At 63.9% G+C, this 16,963-nt stretch overlaps 1 protein-coding gene across 1 annotated transcript; it reads right to left on the minus strand.

Moving 5' to 3' along the window:
* Window positions 1–4,008: 4,008 nt before the first annotated feature.
* CRYBA2 (crystallin beta A2) lies at window positions 4,009–6,336 on the minus strand. Its single transcript, XM_054209206.1, has 4 exons — window positions 6,173–6,336; window positions 5,636–5,777; window positions 4,431–4,573; window positions 4,009–4,156 (listed from the first exon to the last, which is right to left on the minus strand). Exons 1-4 carry the CDS (start codon window positions 6,331–6,333, stop codon window positions 4,009–4,011), a joined length of 594 nt encoding a protein of 197 aa, XP_054065181.1. The 5' UTR covers window positions 6,334–6,336.
* Between the last annotated feature and the right edge of the window lie 10,627 nt (window positions 6,337–16,963).

Consider the following 16,963-nt stretch of genomic DNA (forward strand, 5'->3'; position numbering starts at 1 on the left):
GCCGCATCAGACTTTAATCACGGCCGCGGGTTTCTATGGAGAGCAGCTCGGGCCGCTTCCTGCCTCTTCCGCCTCCTTAACTCTTCGCAAACACGGCGCTGCCATCCCACATCCCAGCTGGGAGCGGGGCTCGGACACTGCCTGGAGACCGCCCGGGCCCAGCCTTCCACCCCCACCACCAGCATCCCGCTCCCCGACCCGCACGGCTGGCGGCACTGTGGTCCCCATGCATCGCCTGGGCCTTCTGCATCTCACCGCACAGCATCGGCATTGTCCCACCTGCCTCCATCCCCCTGAGCCACCCACACTGCTGGCCGTGGGGGTCCTGGCCAGCCCCTTCCCCAGCTGCAGGGTCCTCAGCATAGTTCTCGGGTCTCCTTGGAGCTCTGGGTGGGTCAGTTGTGTCCCCACCACATCCCTCCAGCTCCCGGACCCCGATGCTGACGTCCCTTTGCAGTGCCCAGAGCTCCGGGGTGGGTAAGTGCAGCACCAGCGATTGGTGGCACCAGGACGTACCACAGCTCTGCCACCTCCCTGGCTTCTCAGTGCTTTGCTGGACAGTCCCTGCCTTGGGGAGGGTTAAGCCTGTGCCCATCCTGGGATCCCCAGCCCTGTCCCCATCTTTATTAGAAGTTGGGTGACCCCACCAACACCCACCCAAACCCGCATGGCCCCATCTCCACCAGCTTGTCCTGGGCAGCCTTGGGTGTTGTGAAGAAGGGAGTGCGATTCGAGGAGAAACTTGTAACAGGGAAAGGGTCTGGGGTGATCTTGGCTCCCAAAAGACACATCTGGCCAGGTTTTTCCTCATCAGCCGTGGCTCCAGCATCTACATGCAGCTGCAGGGTGCAGGTGGAGGGTCTGCTCTTGGCAAGGGGACAGAGCCATTGAAGATGTCTCTGTCTGGGCAGCCAAGAGTGCACCCTCCGCTGGCACCCCACAGCTGCAGGCAGCCAGGCAGCATGCCAGCAGCGGGCACCAGCTCTGCTCCACGAGTCCAATGCCATACAGCCAAGCCGTCCACCGTCCCACGACCTCTCCTGCGGTGTTGCATTGATGCCTAGTAAAAGGATGAGCTCTCACGACGGACTTAGATGAATTTCTTGAAAGTGGTCATCACAAGTCGTGAATCCAATGGAAACCAGTATACGGTTGCACCAGACCCATGGATATTGTTTATACTGCAGCCGAAATGTGCCCTGCATAAGAAGTTGCAGCCCATGGGGAGCAACGCTCAGCCAGGTGCCTTGGGATCTCACAGCCCAAAGGGGCTGGTGGCTCCTCCTGGGTGGGGTGTTCAAAGGGTTTAGGAAAGAGGGGGTCCCATGGGTGCTGAGCTGGGCTCCGAGTGCTCCACCCCGCTGCCCATCTCCATCGGGAACAGAGGGCTGACGCTGGTGGGGGGAAGACACGAGCAGAGCCCACCAGTCCTGTTTGGATGTAACAGCCCTTCAAAAGCTTCTCTTCCCCAACTTGTGCCCTGAGCTCCCCTGTACCCCATCACGGGGTGTTCCAACTCGATACAGCCCAACAGCCCTGGCTGCTCCCCCCATCCCTCTCCTCCCCAGCCCCCCAAGTGCAGCCCTCCCGGCAGCGGCTCCGCAGCCTCCCAGACTTGCTTTCGCTGCCTGAGTCACTGAAACAAACCGCAGGCAACAGAAAACAAGCCCCGGAGACAGTGGGGTGAGGTGGGGAGGGGGCCAGACCCGCCGAGCTCCTCTCCCCCAGCAGTCCAGGGGACCGGGATTCTCCTCCAGGAAACCTGCACAGGAGGATGGGGGCTGTGGGCTGAGGGACAATGCATCAGCCCAGAGTGGGGGGGGGGCAGTTTGAGATCAGCTTGAGAAGCAGGGTTAGGGCTGCGGGATCTGGAGATGGTGGGAGGGGGGGCTGCGGGGGGCACTGGGGATGGGGACTGCTGGGTCCTTGGGAAAGCCAATGGGTGTGTGGGGGGGGTTGCAGCGGGGTGTGAGGGGACTGGGGGCTTTGGGTGACCCTGGGGGCTGAGGGGTGCAGAGGGGCGGGGAGTGTGGGGTCCAAGGGGCTGGGGAGCCCTGTGCCCGTGGGGAGCTCTGGGGACGTGAGTGATGTGATCCCAGGTTCATGGGGGAGCCGGGACATGGGGGAGCTGGGGCAGACCCACAGCATGGGGGGGTATGGTACACGAGGAATCCAGGGAATGGAGGCCCAGGTCCATGGGGGAGCCAGGGAATGGGGCTTTGGGTCCATGGAGGATCTGGGAGATGAGGGTTCAGCTCCATGGGGCTCCAGGGGACAGAGATTGGACACATGGAGCACCCAGCTGGCAGCAGCATAAAGTCCCCCCGGCTGCAAGCAGGCAGTTTGCCTTCCACCCACCAACCCAGCGCTATCCTCCCACCTCCCCCAAAATGCAGCAATAAGGACCCCACATCTAGCTGTGACCCCCATATCTCCCCCCCACATCGCAGCCCTGGGCGCAGGTGGCCGGGACAACTTCACCTGTGCGTGCCGGCGGGGTGGCGTGGAGCAGAGCCGAGGCTGACGTGGCCTTGCGCTGGCTGCAGCCCGGCCGGGTGTGCAGGAATGTGTTTGTGCAGGGGGAGAGGCCGGCTTCCGTGGGGCCGTGGCGGGGTGGGGCCAGCGGGGACATGGAGGGGACAAGGGGAGGGCTGGGGTGCAGCGGGATGGGGTGGCACAAGGGGCTGGGGGGGTTTGGAGGGGTGCGAGGAGGAAGAGAGTGGGGATGTGCACGGGCACGCTTGTGTGCACGCTTGTGTGCAAGACCACGTGTGCAGTGCACGTACTCGCACGCTCGCGCACACGCCAGGGCTGGGGTCTCTGTGCAGCTCTGGGTGCAGGACATGCACACACTGACCCCCCCCAGCCCAGTCCTTCCCAGTGTCCCAGCACCCTTCTGTGCTGTGGGGCACCCGCAGCCCCACAGCCATGCGTGCTTGTAGCAGGGTGGGCAGGCGGGCACCCCGGCATCCAAGCCACCCAGCACTGTTCCACCATCCTGCGGCTCTACAGGGGATGTCCTGGGTGCGGGGAGCACCTCGGCGGACCGACCGGAGGCCTGTGTCCCAGGAGGGCTCGAGGTGCCAGAGCAGGATGGAGAAGGAGGTCGGGAAAGGGTGCTGGAGGAGGAGGAGGAGGAGGAGGAGGAGGAAGTTAGGTGGGGCTCCTGGTGTGCCCGGGTGGAGCCGGAGCCGGATGCTGGCACGGATGTGCTGGCGTGGCCAGGCTTTGGCGGGGGGGAGGACGGGGCACGGACCCTAAGGGTGCTGGAAGCAGCAAGCCGAGCCCCCTGCCAGCTGTGGGACACTGCCCTGAGGACCTGCTGCCCCTACCCCCAGCACCCCCACACACCCCCTGTACACCCCTTCTATAAGCCAGTGCCCCCAAGCCTGCCCCGACTGTGGCCATCCCATTTGTGGCAGCCTGTGGTCCCCCCTCCCCGATGCTCTGCCTCCTCCCCAGGCCCACAGTGGGCAGGGACCCCCCTCTCTCTTCCAAACTGGGGTGCGGAGAGAGGGGATCTCGTGTTCACAGGCTCTGTGGCAATCAGCTTTCCTAGCATGCAGATTGGGAGGAGGACCCAGGGCACAACCCCCTCTGGATGCCCCCTCCCGTCTCTAGCCCCTTCTCTGCCCAGTAAGGCCAGTAAGTTCCCAGTAAGTTTCCATCACCCCAGGTGGAACATCATGGGGGTGGGAACTGTCCTGCATCCCCTCTACTCGCCTGCATCCCCTCTACTCCATGGACCCAAGGTGGGGTGCAGAGAGCTCAGCCCAGCGTGGAGATGGCCGTGGGTCCAAACCCGACTAGGGAAGGGGAAACTCCTTCCAGCTGCCGAGAGATGGCACCCTACCTCCCACCCCACAGTGGGTCCCCTGGGCCTGGCAGCCCCCCGAGTAGCAGAGCAGAGGCAGGAGTCCCCCCTTTTTTTGACAAATGCCTTTATTTGCTACCAGACAGAGGTCTATTGCACAGCAGCTTGGAGGCTGCGGGGCGCACGGCCCCTGCTCAGTGCTGGACGCGGCGGATGGATTGGATCTGGTTGGTGTGGGCCTGGCTGCTGTATTCGTTGTACTTCTTGAACTCGCCGTTCTGTCTGTCCCGCTCCAGCACGTACTGGTAGCCCCTGTATCCTGGGTACTGGTATGCCACCCACCTGCAGGCAGACCCCTGGCTCAGAGCCCCAAGGCAAATCCCCCCCTCCCACCCCCTCCCACCCCCTCCCATCCCATCCCATCCCATTGCTTGGCCTGGGAGGTGGGGGGAAAGAAAACACCCCATGGCTTGGATTTTCAAGGGAAGGGGAACAGGCAGGCACCTCTCCTTTCTGGGGTCCCCCTTCCCCATCCCTGGGGCTATGCCAGAGGGAAGTGCTCGCTGAACCCTTGCTCTTGGCCCCCAACGCCCCCCTCCCTGCTGGTGGGACTCACGCTCCGGAGTTCACTTTGATGGATGCCACCTCCTTGTTGCCCCAGCCCATGGCCTGCAGCGAGGGGTAGTCGTCACTCAGCTCAAACTTGTGGCCCTGGAAGTTCTCCGCCTCGTAGAGGATGACTTTGCTGTCGTTGTGGTTCTATGGAGGGAGAGGGATGGGGGTCAGCAGGGACGGAGAGCTAGGGCAGGGATAGGGGATGTCGCATCACGGGGACACATGCCAAGGCACAGTGGGAGGCCTGGGGCCGTGCCACGCTTTGGAGCAAGGCTTGGGGGTGTCCTTCAGCCTGGAACCCCCTCACCGGTACACCCCAGGGCTGCCCAGAGGATGCTGCTCTCATGTCCCTGTGGTCCCCATGCACAGCTGCAGGGAGGGTGACAACGGCCCCATCCTCTGCACCTACTCAGGCTCCTGCCCTCAGCATCCTTGCGCTCCCCGAGGCTGCAGGAGGGTCGCAGGGCCACGCAGCCTGCTGAGAGCGGTCCCCCGGGCTCTGCGGGGCTTTGCTGGGTGCTGGGCACCGAGGGGTTAATTGCTGGGACACTGAGCGATGCGGCACTGTCCCCCGTGCCCAGCCCCCACACGCATCTATCTGCACCGAGGAGCAGTCCTGCCAGTAAGGAGTGATCTTATCGCATCCCCTTTATTAAAGCCCAAGCATATCTGCCTGGTGATTATTAAAAGTTGGGGGGGGACCCCCCGCTCGGAGGCGCAGACGTGCCGCTATTGCGAGCACCAGCGTCTCTGCAGATGGAGCGATAGAGGCTGCATCTGCCTGGGCACCGCTCGGGTACTCCAGGCGGGAGGGGGACGCACGCCGCACCCCAAGCATCCCTGCGGTCCTGCCGGCTCCGCTCAGCTCACCCCATCCCCGGGTATCCAGGCTGGAGGGGTACAAGGCCTGGGGACGCCAGCCTGGGAGGTGGGTCTGCAACGCACAAAGCAGAAGGAGCTGGGGCAGTGTTTCAGGATAAATTTTAAGACTGAGAGGCATCCCAGGATCCTTGCAGGGAGGTGGGAGCCGGTGGGTGCAGCTACCCCTTTACCCCACGGCACCTCCGTGCACTCCTCACACCTCCATCCCCCATCCCACCTAACAGGCTCTCCTGTCTGTCCCTCATCCTCCCTCCATCCCAGCTCTCCCTCCGTGCTGGGCTGCTGGGGGGAGGCTCTGCCTGCAGTGGGGTCCCCAAAACTCACCGCACACTTGACGGGGCGGAAGGAGAGGAGGTGCTCGGTCCGGTAGCCGCTGTTCCCGCTCCAGGCCTCCCACCGGGGGTAGTCACCCTTCTCCAGGATAAACTGCTGCCCCTGGTACTCAGGGTACTCGAAGCCCACCCAGCTGGAGGGGAGAGGAGGAAAACCCTCAGGGATGCGCAGCACGGCCCCAGGGCTCAGCCCGGGACCAGCTTCTGCCCCGTGCAAGGGATGGAGATGTCCTGGCAGGGTATGGGTCTGTCATGGAGGCTGGGGTCCTTGCTAGCAGCAAATGTCCCATTTGAGAGCGGGACCCCTCTGCCCAGGGCCATACTGTTGCCTCCGACCCGCACCTCGACTTGGCAGGGTCTCCCTGCTTTGCAGATGGGGAAACTGAGGCACCATACAAAGAGCGCAGGGAGGGAGGTCGCACGATGAGGCTGCGTCGGAGCTGAGGAAGGACCCGGGTGTCCTGGCTCCCTGGCAGCTCCTGACAGTCCCCTGGGAGCAGTGGGTTCGCGGGGCTGGCGGGGCACTTACGGGCCGGACTCCACCTTAATGGAGCGGATCTTGCGGAAGCCACGCTCCATGATGCTGGGGCACTCCATGAGGAACTCGCAGCGCTTGCCCTGGAAGCTCTCCTCCTCCCACACCGTGATCTTGTACTGCCCCAGGGTGTCCATGGCTTCACTGCTGGTCATGCAGGTCGCTCAGCTGCTGGTAGACCCCCATGTATCACACCAGGAAGGTGCCCACCATCAGCCCCCACCCTCCCCACTGCCTGCCACCAGCCTGGGGCACCAGTAGTCCTGCCCTCACACATCCCATGCCACCGGCCTCTCACCCTCCCAGGCTGGCAAGGGGGACGCTTCCCATTCCCCTTCCCTCGGTGCTGTGGGATGTCCATCTGTTGACCCCCAAGTTGCAGGGGGCATTTGCGATTCCCCATCTCTCCATGCAATATCCTGGGGGCTGCCTCAGTTTCTCTGCTCCCAAAGCTCCCTGCGATGACTTCTGGGGTCGGCCAGGTGCAGTAGCACCATACCCGGAGTGGGGGGCCAGCAGTGACCCCCACTCAGACATGGGTGTGGGGTGTAGCCCTGGGGCAGAGCAGCCCAGCTCTTGCAAAGATGGGTGCCAGCATCCCCCTGCCCACACAGGGTACCCGGGCTGTGCCACGCAGCACCCTGTGGCCTGCCCTTCCCCAGAGTGTGCGTTGGGTGGGGGAGCTTGGTGTGGGGGGGGCTGAAGGGAGCGTGGCAGAGCCTGTGCAGTGGCGGGGCTTGGGGGCTCACAGCCTGGTACTTACTTGGTCGGCAGGGCACAGAGGCGAAGGTGGCGGTGCCGATGCCGGCTTCTCCCCTCGCCCTTTATAGGCGGGTGCCGAAGTGCCGATGGTGCAGGCGGGCAGGGAGCTGTGTCAGCAGGCAGGGGATGGGGGGGGTGGCGGGGGTGGGCACCCACCCCAGACTCCGGCTGTCCATTCCAGTTAGGCAGTGTGGCGAGAGCGGCCCCCCCGCACCCCGCGGGGCTGACAATGAAAGTGCTGGGCTGTGTTTGCGCAGGGGCTCAGGGCACAATGGGCAAAGGGCCTGACGCACTGCTTTCCTTTCTGCCCCCGGACAATGTCCCCGCTTGTCCCAGGGATTAGGGAGCCAGCCTTTCCCAGGGCACCCGCAGCCTTTGCCAGGGGTTGAGACTGGTGGGAAGGAGGTGCCAGGGCAAAGCGGGGATTTGCCAGCTGGGAGCCGCTGAGCACTGATGTCCTGGGACTGGGATGCAGGGCTCATCTGGGGCTGCATTTGCCCCCTCCGCCTGTGGGGCTGCCACCACGGGTCCCTCCTCTGGCCAGGCTCTGCCTTGCATGTCCCGAGCTGGCAGGGCAGGGACTCAGGCTCCACAGACAGAGATCCATGTGGGGTGGGAGAAGGTATGGGGAGAGCGAGAGGGGTGGAGGACATGTTGGCACAGCCACAGCTTGGTCAGTCCAAGCTCTGGGAGATGTGCAACACCCTGTGGAGGTCCCTGTTGGCTGCAGACCAGGCACTGATGGACCCCAGCGTGTTACATGCTCCTCGCTTGCAATGGCCTGGGCATGTCCCCTGGCCTGGCAAAGGGCCCCCCGTGCTCCCCGCACACCTCCCACCCCGGGAGGGGACACCGTGCACAGCGGGAGGGGACCAGCTCTGGGGCACAGCTCTGTCCTTCACCTGGGCAGCAGGACCAGCCCTGCCTGGGACTGCACTGTGCCATGCAGACATCCCCAATGTCCCCGACCAGCACCTGAGCTGGATGAGCCCAACGCAGGCTGGAAAGGGAGAAGGGTGCCCAGCTCAGCCATGAAATCCCAGGTCTCTTGGCCAGCAGCATTTTTTGCAGCAACCCTGCGCAACCTGTGGTGAGGCCAGGCGCTCCCCATCTTCAGGAGCCACGCTGGCCTCCGGGCAAGGGCTGGCCCAGAGCACCCCAAACTTTCCCAGGAAGATCCCAGCCTTCCTGGGTGTCCTGAGCACACAAGGTCAGCATCCCAAGGGAGGCCGGCAGTGCCAGTGATGGAGGGTGCAGTGTGGGCAGCTGCAGGGGGGTGTTAGGACGCCCGGCATTTCTGCTCCATTCTCAGCAAGAATTGGGGACTGAGGGGTGACAGCAGGGATGGGTTGGGGGTAGGACTCGTGGGTGCTTTTCGTGACCCCCCCCGCACCGCTCGAGAAGGCGCCGGGGAGCATTTCTCTCCCAGCCCTTGGGCTCGTTGCGGGGCTGCGCCAATGCCTGCAGATCCCAGCAGAGGGTGCAGCCTGGCAGCGGTTGGAGCTGGCTCCAGCTAAGGGACATTGGTGGCCCTGGCCGGGGACAGGCGCTGGGGAGGGGACCCCCCATTTGCGACGCCCTGGGAGCTCCTAGCAAGGGAGGAGGGCCCGTGGGAGCTGCCTGGGGGAGCAGAGGATGGGGGGAGGGATGGGGATGTTCCCCAGGGAGGGAAGGGGATGCATGGGGTTAAGCAGACCCCGGGATGCAGCATTCAAGACCCAACCCCACCTCGATGGGGTTGGAGAGGGCACATCCAGCTCCCCACACATCCCCCTTCTGTCCGCCCCCCTGTCCTGTCACCCTTCTGCCCACCTGTCCACCTGTATGACCCCATCTGTCCCCATCGCTACCAGTTGTGTGCTGTGGCATTGCCATGGACTCTTTTTTTGGATGCACAAATGACGCCTGAGTCCCGGGAGTGTGACTCCTCTGTGTGGGGCATGGTATGGTGACACTGTCCTGCTTGCTGGCCAGGGAGGTGCTTGTTCAGGGTGGCCTGGGGACATCTCTCAAAATGCCGGGGGACAGGTTTGGGCAGCCCCAACACCTTGGGGAAGGTGGGGGAAGATGCAGAGCCAGTGTCCCCCCCACCACCACTGCTGCCCCTCACCTGGGCTGTGTGAGCAGAGGCATGGGGCACTGGTTAGATTGGGGCGCTATGAGGTGTGAGGGCAGTCTGGGGTTATGGGATGCAGGGGGATACACTGTGGGGTGTATCACAGAGCCCCAGGGCGTGTGGGGCACTGCAGGATATGTGGGATGCTGCGGGCTGTTATGGGGTGTGCGTATGGGGGGTGTGGGGTGCTGCATAGTGTGCCACAGGATCTATGGGGCACTGGTGCTGTGCCGCGAGGGACACGCAGGTGGCTCAGTCATCCCCCTACAACCCTTTGGATAAAAGCATTGCGGGGGAGGTGTAGGGGAGAAACTCACCCCCAGACACAGCCTGTGCCCCTTCCTCGCTTCTCAGCATGTCCCACACGCTGGGATGTGCTTCGCCTCCAGCACGGCACGTTCGGGGCAGCCACATGGGAGCCACAGCCGCATTTGGGGACGGTGGATCAGGGGGGTCACCCACATGGGGCTGTGCCGAGGGCCCTTCCCCACTGCACCCCAGGGCGCTGACGCAGCCTGTCCTCCCTGTAGCATCTCCCAGCACCTCCAGGCAGTCCCTGTCACCAGCCAGCATCCCCGTGGCTGGGTCACCTGCCAGCCCCCAGCTGGGGACACGGGCAGGGGGAGGCTGGTGCGGGGGCAGGCAGCCACTCTGCTCAAGGGCAGCTGCTAATATTGGCTCTGGGAGCTGGTTAACGCTCGCCCAGGGCCTCCTGCATAGTCTAATTTAATAAGGGCCCTGCATCGCTCCCAGCTCAGCCTGTTCCCTGTGCTAGCAAAACAGATCGGGTTTCTCAGTGCCACTGGGCACAGCGCGGGCGGCCGGCAGCCCCCGAGGCACGACGGGAGAACAGGGTCACCCAAGTGCTCCGTGCCAAGCCCAGACCTTGCCATCCATGGTCCCTGGCTGTGGGGTTGTACCCCTGTGCCCTGTGCAGGCAGCGGTACCGGGACGGTGCACGGCTCAGGGAGCTGAGCGAGCTGAAAGGCAGCACTGAGGGAGGCGAGGCAGGCGTTGCCCGGGGCATCCTGATGCTGATGCCACATCTGGGTCACATCTGGGGCTCATGGCAGCATGCTGTTTTTCCCACTGCTGTTATGAGTACCCAGGCTAGCCGACAGGGTCGGCACAGCTGTGTGTGGTCCTGCGCCTGGCTGACACTGTGGTCTGAGCCCTGACCACCTCCCCGAGCCCCTCTAGCCCCTTTCTTCTTGCCCCTAGCCCTGCTGGGGGCTGCACCATCACCCCAGTGGGCTGGAGGTCTAGAGGCTGGGCCGAGTGGGAGCAGATGGAGGCTGGTGCCGGATCCTGTTTGTCTTTCTCCCAGTTGCCTGGTGCTCTGTTTGTTCTGGAGATGGCTTCCTGCTGCCAGGGCCAAAACAGGTGGCTTTTATTTGCAGGGTCTGGCTGATTAGATCAGGGGCAGCATGTCGTTCCCCCCACCCAGCCCCACAGCTCCGTTTTCCTCCCCTTTCTCCCCCAGCATCATTTCCCTGGGAAATCATCCTCCCTGGCAAGGATGCAAACACCCCCCTTTCCTCCCCAAGCATCTCCCCTTCGGTGCTGCTTTGAACATGGCCACACCAGAACTGGTAAATCCCAGCCAAAACCCCCACTTCCACCTGCCGGCTCCCCAAATCCCAGAGCTGAGGGGCTCGCTGGAGTCCCCAGTGCCACTTGTCCCCTCCCGGGGCCTCACTAGCCGCAGAGGACACACGTGTGCAGGCACACACCGGCCGCAGAAGCCTCCTTGCACAGGTGCTGCCTTGCACAGGGAGCCCCGGCACACGCCAGCCGCCCCGCACACACGTGTCCCCCGCGCACCCGGCCGTCCCCTCCATGCAGCCGGAAACTCCCAGCATCGCAAACAGCCTGGCAGATGTTGCCGGGATTAGCTCCCACACAGGCACACGCGCACGCTGGGGGCTGCCAGCCGCTCCGTGGCTGGAGGCGATGGAGAGGTCCCAGGCACTGGGGCTCTCCCCAAGGCAGAGCTCGGCGGGTACCTGCCCCAGCCCCTGCTGCAGCCATGGCAGGATGAGTCCCCGCGGTGAGCAGGCAGTGGGACAGGAGCCCCCATAGGGACAGGGGGTGCCCATGGGGACAGGACGGGTCCCCCATGGGGACCGAGATGCTGACTGGTCTCTGGGTACCGTTTCCAATGACCGGAGAAGGGCAGGGACACGGTGGAGACCACAGCCACCTGCAGTGCAAGGGGTACCCACGCGTGCCCACTCACAGCCGGGTCTTGCAAACAGCCCGCTGAGGTGTTTTTTTACACAGCACACCCATAGCACCAGCCTCCGCTCTCCCCACGTACCCGTGGCACTCAGCCAGCCACCAGTACCCCTGCTGGGACCTGCCCTCCAGACCTGCCCACCCGCTGACCCCACCGGCACCCTGGCCACCCCTGGGCACCCTTCTCACCCCCTCCCTGCGGAACCGTGAGTGCTCATGCTGCCCCATGGCACCCACAGCTCGGGAGATGCACCCGCAAAGACCCACAAAGACAAGGATACTCCCAGGGGACACATGTTCAACCCCTGCCACCCGTCCAGGACCTCTCCTGCCTGGTCCCTGCCTGGTCCCTGCCTGGCCCTGGCGGCGGGCTGCCCCCAGCATGGGGGTTTGTTCAGTCCCTCGGCTCTGCCAGCCTTGCTCGGTCCCCAGGAGATGCTGGGGGAGTTGTGGCCTCACCTGCCTGCTCCCCACTGTTCCCATGGGGACTAATCCCACCTGAAGGTCAGGGAGGCTTCACCAGCTGCTCAACTCCTGCCTGTGGATTACAGCCTGGGTGTGAGCAGGTGGCAACTGATGCGTCCCCAGGCTGGCCCAGCCGTTGCGTGGGACTGATGGCAGGACAAAATCCAGATGGGCTGCTCTGAAAGGGGTGCCAGGGTGGCAGGTCCTCACAGCCTCCGGTATGTCCCCCATCCGTCATACCCTACCCAGAGGGGGATGCCAGGCACTGGGGCAGAGGAGATGGTATTCGGTCCTCGGGTCCAGATTCTGACCTGAAATGGAGCCCACTGGTGCCAGCAACTGCGACCTCCTGCCTGCTACCCGAGAAGACCCCGGCCTGGCACCCCCAGGGCACCCCATAGCTACTGTGTCCTGGAGAAACATGCCTGTTCCCACACAGTGCCCAGCACGGACCAGTCCCAGGGGAGCGGTGATGGAGACAGGGGGAGCATGTCCCACCCTGCACCCAGCCCACCCTGGATTCAGTTGCAGGTGCACCTCTTCCAGTGCTTCATCTCATATTTGGAGGGGCATCATGGGGTGAGCACAGCTTCCCAGGTCCCAGCCTTACCTGTAGCACCCGGGGTGTTGCTATGGGGGTGCAGGGTGAAAGGACAGTGCTGGGGAAGGTGGGGTGGTCCTTGGACCTCCCCTCCCCAGCTCCCTCAGCCCCCATAGCCGGGGGATGCCAGCTCAACCAGCACCTGGCCAAGGACCCACTCCACCCCGGTGCTCTTCCACTCCCCTGTCGGCAACATCTGTAGTGCCAGGCGCCCCGAGCCAGTGTGACGCTTGTCCAGGAGGCAGATGAAAAGCCTGGCAGCGGCGCCTCCCCTCCTCCAGCAGCTCCAAGGAGGCAGTGCAGGTGGGGGCCGAGCCAGCCGCTGTGGTCGGAACAGAACATCCTGCCTCGGGGCTCCTGAAGCCGGCAACAACTGCACCACAAGCAGCTGCCCTGGCATCCTGCTCAATGTCCATCCCCTGGGCAGGCTGCCCACACGCTCCCCGGTGCCACCAGCTGGCCTGGGAGAGAGGACCCCCATCGCTCACCCCTTCCCTGGAGGCCCCATGGGAGGATGGGGCTGAAGCACTACAAGATTCAGGACTGGTGCAAGCTCTGGGGCTTTCCCCCCAGCACCTTGAGATTTTCAGCAGGGCCCCCCCTTATCCCCTTACGTCCAGAGCCCTTTCCTGGGGCAATGGAAAAACCCGTCCCCTCACCCTTATGGCCTGTGGATACAGGGAAGGGGGAAGCCAGGCAGGGACCCACCCTGTGCCCGATGTTCCCCATGGCCAGGAACGGGCTGGGGGTGGGCAGAGCTGCCTGTTGTTTGACTGTGGCATGATGCAACTCCATGCCTGGAATCCACTCCTTCCCTCCACCCTGCCTGCCAAAGAGCAATAAGCTTGTCCTGGAGCCACTTGGGCCAAAGGCTGCTTATCCACATGGACTTGAGTTGGGAGGGGGAGATGTGTGGGATGAACCCATTGTCTGGGAATGGTATCTGAATCTATACCCCCACCACGGGGAGTGCAGGACCCCAGCAGAGCCGGGACAGTCCCCTGTGCTCCCTGCCCTGGTTCTTGCCTTGGCCAGGAGCTGGCTGGGGGGGCTGGAGAGAATCGAGGGTGGTCAGCAGCAACCCGACCTCCAACATTAGCCCAGCCCCAGGGACACAAGCAGCCTCAGCCTCCTTAGCCCAGACGGGGGTCAAACCGGCTGGGTACCCACAGCAGTGCTGGGGCAGAGTGACCTTCCTGGGGCAGGGAGCTCCAGCTCAGCCCAGGCAATCTCCTCCAGGCACGACAGAGCCATGGTGAATCAGCTGGGTGGGGGAAAGGTGAGGGCTTGAGGTGTCCACACCACCTTAGGGTGCCCACGCAGCCCTGCGTGCAGCAGCATCTCCCGGCCCTGATCCCCCCCGGGGTGCTGGGGTGCGGAGGGCAGCCATCCGCCTCTGCCACCTCCTGCGGCGAAACGGTGCCTTCCCAGGGATGGTGCACCCCATCTGGGCCGGGCAGGACGCACAGCCCGCAGGCAACACCCCGGCGGGCAGCCACCGGCGGTGCACACCGCTGCTCACACCCTCACCTCCCTACGGTGCACGCACCACCCCCCCCAGGACACGGAGCAGCACGCGTGGCAGGGGCACGGCCAGCGCACACGTTTAGCTCAGCAGGAGCGCGCACACGCGCAGGCACACACATAAACACATATAGGCAAACGCACACACACACACATATATGCACACACACACCCGTACACGACTACACCTCTACGCAAATGCAGACACGGGCACTCGTGTCTCCTCAGCGCTCCTCCTGCCCCCCGCCCTCCCCATGCAAATCCTCCCCGTGCAGAGCTGCACCATGCAAATCCCCAGCCCAGGTCCCCAGGTCCCCAGCGCCATGCAAATGGCCATGCAGGGTGAGGGGGAACAGCACTGCACAGCACAGGCGGTGGCATCCCCCCTGCGCCTCGTCCCCTGCCAGCCTGGCACAGCCCTTGTCACCGCTGCCAGGTCTGACGTGGGCGACGTGGGTGTTTAAGGTCCCCAGCTGTGCCCTGCACAGGGGTCAGCTCACCCTGGGGTGCTAACCTGCCAAAGGGACATTCCCGGGCCAACACAGCCCATAGGGTAACGTGGCTTCCCGGGGCCACCCCCAGCTTTGAAGGGCGTCCCGGCTTCCCAGTGCCACTGGGCTGGAAGAGCTGGGACATGGAGAGCAGACTGGGAAGATGCAGGGGGAGCAATTTCTAGTGCTGCCACTTGTGGGTGTCCCCTTGTCCTGCTGGGGACATACACTCTGAGCGCCGACCTGCTGCCAGTGCCAGCACGGGGTCTGGCTCACCGGCTGCTGCCCAGATACTCTGAAAAACCAGAAAATGCTTTTCTGGAGCATCAGTGCCATGTACAGGGTGCAACACGGGTCCCATGGGGCGCGGGGTTGTGCCAGGGCACAAGGCAGCCCAGCGGCGCATGGAGTCACCGAGGGAAAGCCAGGTGGCCAGGCAGCATCTCCACAGTCCTGCTCTGCCAGATACCATCTCTGCCGGGCTCTGCCCCCGTGGGGACACACGTGCAGCGGCTGAAGCACCACAGGCAGCAGGGTCTGGCTTTGCTCAGTGTAATTAATCGTACTCCGTTTGATCCCAGCCTGAGCGGGGCGGCTGCAGGGGGTTTGTGTGTGTCAGGGCATGTGTTGTGCTTTCTCGGCTTTTCAACTTTGCCAGGCTTAATGGCAGGAGACAGACCCTGGAGACGTGGTCACTGTGATGACCAGTCACCCCACTGTGTGGTGGCTGTTCCCAGGCTAGGACAAACACTCGGCTCTGGAGAGACAGGGGGAGCTCGGCACCCCTGGAGATGCTCTTTGATTTTGGTGCTGTCCCACACCACCTGTTGGAAACTTTCCGAGCATCTGCCCAGACAGGGAGCCCAGGAGGTGCCTTATCTCCATCCCTTGCAGGGTTGCCCCAGGGAGGGAGCAGTGCTCTCCTGCTCCAGGGAGCCTTGGTGAGTCTTGTCCTGTGCGAGGATCAGATGGGGATGAGGGAAAGCAGCAGGAATCATCCTGTCCCTTGGCACACTCCTGGGCTCCTTCGCCTCCAGCCTCTGCTCCATCCACACTGCGGGGCTGGGCTCAGGCTTGGCGGCATTTGTGGAGAGGCTGAAGGAAGTGGGGTTGGAACCACATGATCTTTAAGGTCCCTTGCAACCCAAACCATTCTGTGACTCCGATTGTAAGGGCTCAGGACCCACCTGTAAACTCAGAGCATCCCTGAGCACAGCAGGGCTGGAGCTGGATCCTGTGCTAAAGAGAAGCGCCTGTTCCTGCCGGGGAGACCCTGGGAGAAGCATCCCTCGGGCAGGGCAGAAGCGTGCTTGGGGCTGCCAGGGAAATTGCAGACATGGCCAGGCAGGGAGGGATGGGGCATTTTACATCCCCCAGAGAACATCCTGGGGTGGGAGGAAAGCGGGTCCACTGCTGTCCCATCTCCTAGGTCTCTGTGACTCCCTGCTGTCTCGATGGGGCTAGGAGCCACCCTGGGCTCTGAATGTCACTGTGCTGGCCAGGATGTGGACAGGATAGGACGTGGGATGGGACAGGAGTCCAGATCAAGCGCTGCACTGTGCTTCAGGAGTGGGGCTGTCCTGGAAGAGACCCCCTCAGCCTGCCAGATCCACCCCCCCATACCCTTCCACATGCTTAGGCAGAGGGACTGACAGCAGCAGGAGCCGGTACCCAGCCCACAAGGTGAGGGGGAGCAGCAGGCAACACCTCCCCAGGGAGACAGACCTTGGAAGGGCTGGGATGTGCAGCTCCTGGGAGAGAACCTGGGCAGAGGTGTGCGGGAAAGGATGCGACATCCCCCCCGCATCCTCTGCCCTGCTCCCCCCTTGCCTGCTCCTGCCTTCCCTTCCCTGCTGCCTGCGCTGTGTCAGCAGCTAAAGCTTCCCTTGGTGCCAGCAGACCGTTGAGACCTACCTGGGCATCTGGCAGAGCCCGGCGAGCTCCACCCTCGGCCGGTGCTGTGCCAGGGCAGGGTGGCGCTGACAGGGCTCCCCACGCCTGCCACATCTCGGCAGCGCTGCCGGGGTGCAGGGGCCAGGCTGCCCTTTCCCAGCAGGAATGGGCGGGTGGGATGCCTGTGCCTAGCATGTTACACGTGCCCGTCATGCCATGGGCACATGGGCACGGGTCCTGCACGTCACAGCCTGCAAAGCTGAAGTGTCAGAAATGCCGCGTGTAGCGATGCCACGCGGGTCCCGCGTCCCATGTCCCGTGCGTGTGCAGGTCCCACGGCGCTGCGTGCGGATTGTACCACGTGTGCACAGCTTCACGCCTGTGCCGCGCACATGTGTTTGGGTGAAGGTTGCGCGTTGGACGCGTGTCCCTTGTGCAGCCCCACGCACGGGGCCGTACGTTGGTCCCGGCGTGTATGCTGCCAGACCAGGCTGTGTGTCCCGCAGGAGTTGCAAGCCAGAGTGCGCGCTCCCGAGGCGGGTTGCGGGTCGCGGGGATACGCGGCACCGCTTGCAGACGGGCTGGACCTGCCTAACGCGAGCCGAACGAACAAAACGTTCAGGTCAGGTCTTGCACGTGGGGCTCGACGCCAGGCAAGTGCAGAGTTGCTCCGGGCTTGGATGGCGTGGGCTGGA

This window comes from Rissa tridactyla, chromosome 7 (genome assembly GCF_028500815.1).
Source record: "Rissa tridactyla isolate bRisTri1 chromosome 7, bRisTri1.patW.cur.20221130, whole genome shotgun sequence".
Classification (NCBI taxonomy): domain Eukaryota; kingdom Metazoa; phylum Chordata; class Aves; order Charadriiformes; family Laridae; genus Rissa; species Rissa tridactyla.

Bases quoted from the DNA above. Each gene is read 5' to 3' on its own strand.
- CRYBA2 (XM_054209206.1), bottom strand. From the start codon at position 6,333: ATGACCAGCAGTGAAGCCATGGACACCCTGGGGCAGTACAAGATCACG. The intron at 5,778-6,172 runs GTAAGTGCCCCG...TCTCCCCTCCAG, and splicing joins ATTAAGGTGGAGTCCGGCCC to CTGGGTGGGCTTCGAGTACC. The intron at 4,574-5,635 runs GTGAGTTTTGGG...CTCCCTCCATAG, and splicing joins TCCGCCCCGTCAAGTGTGCG to AACCACAACGACAGCAAAGT.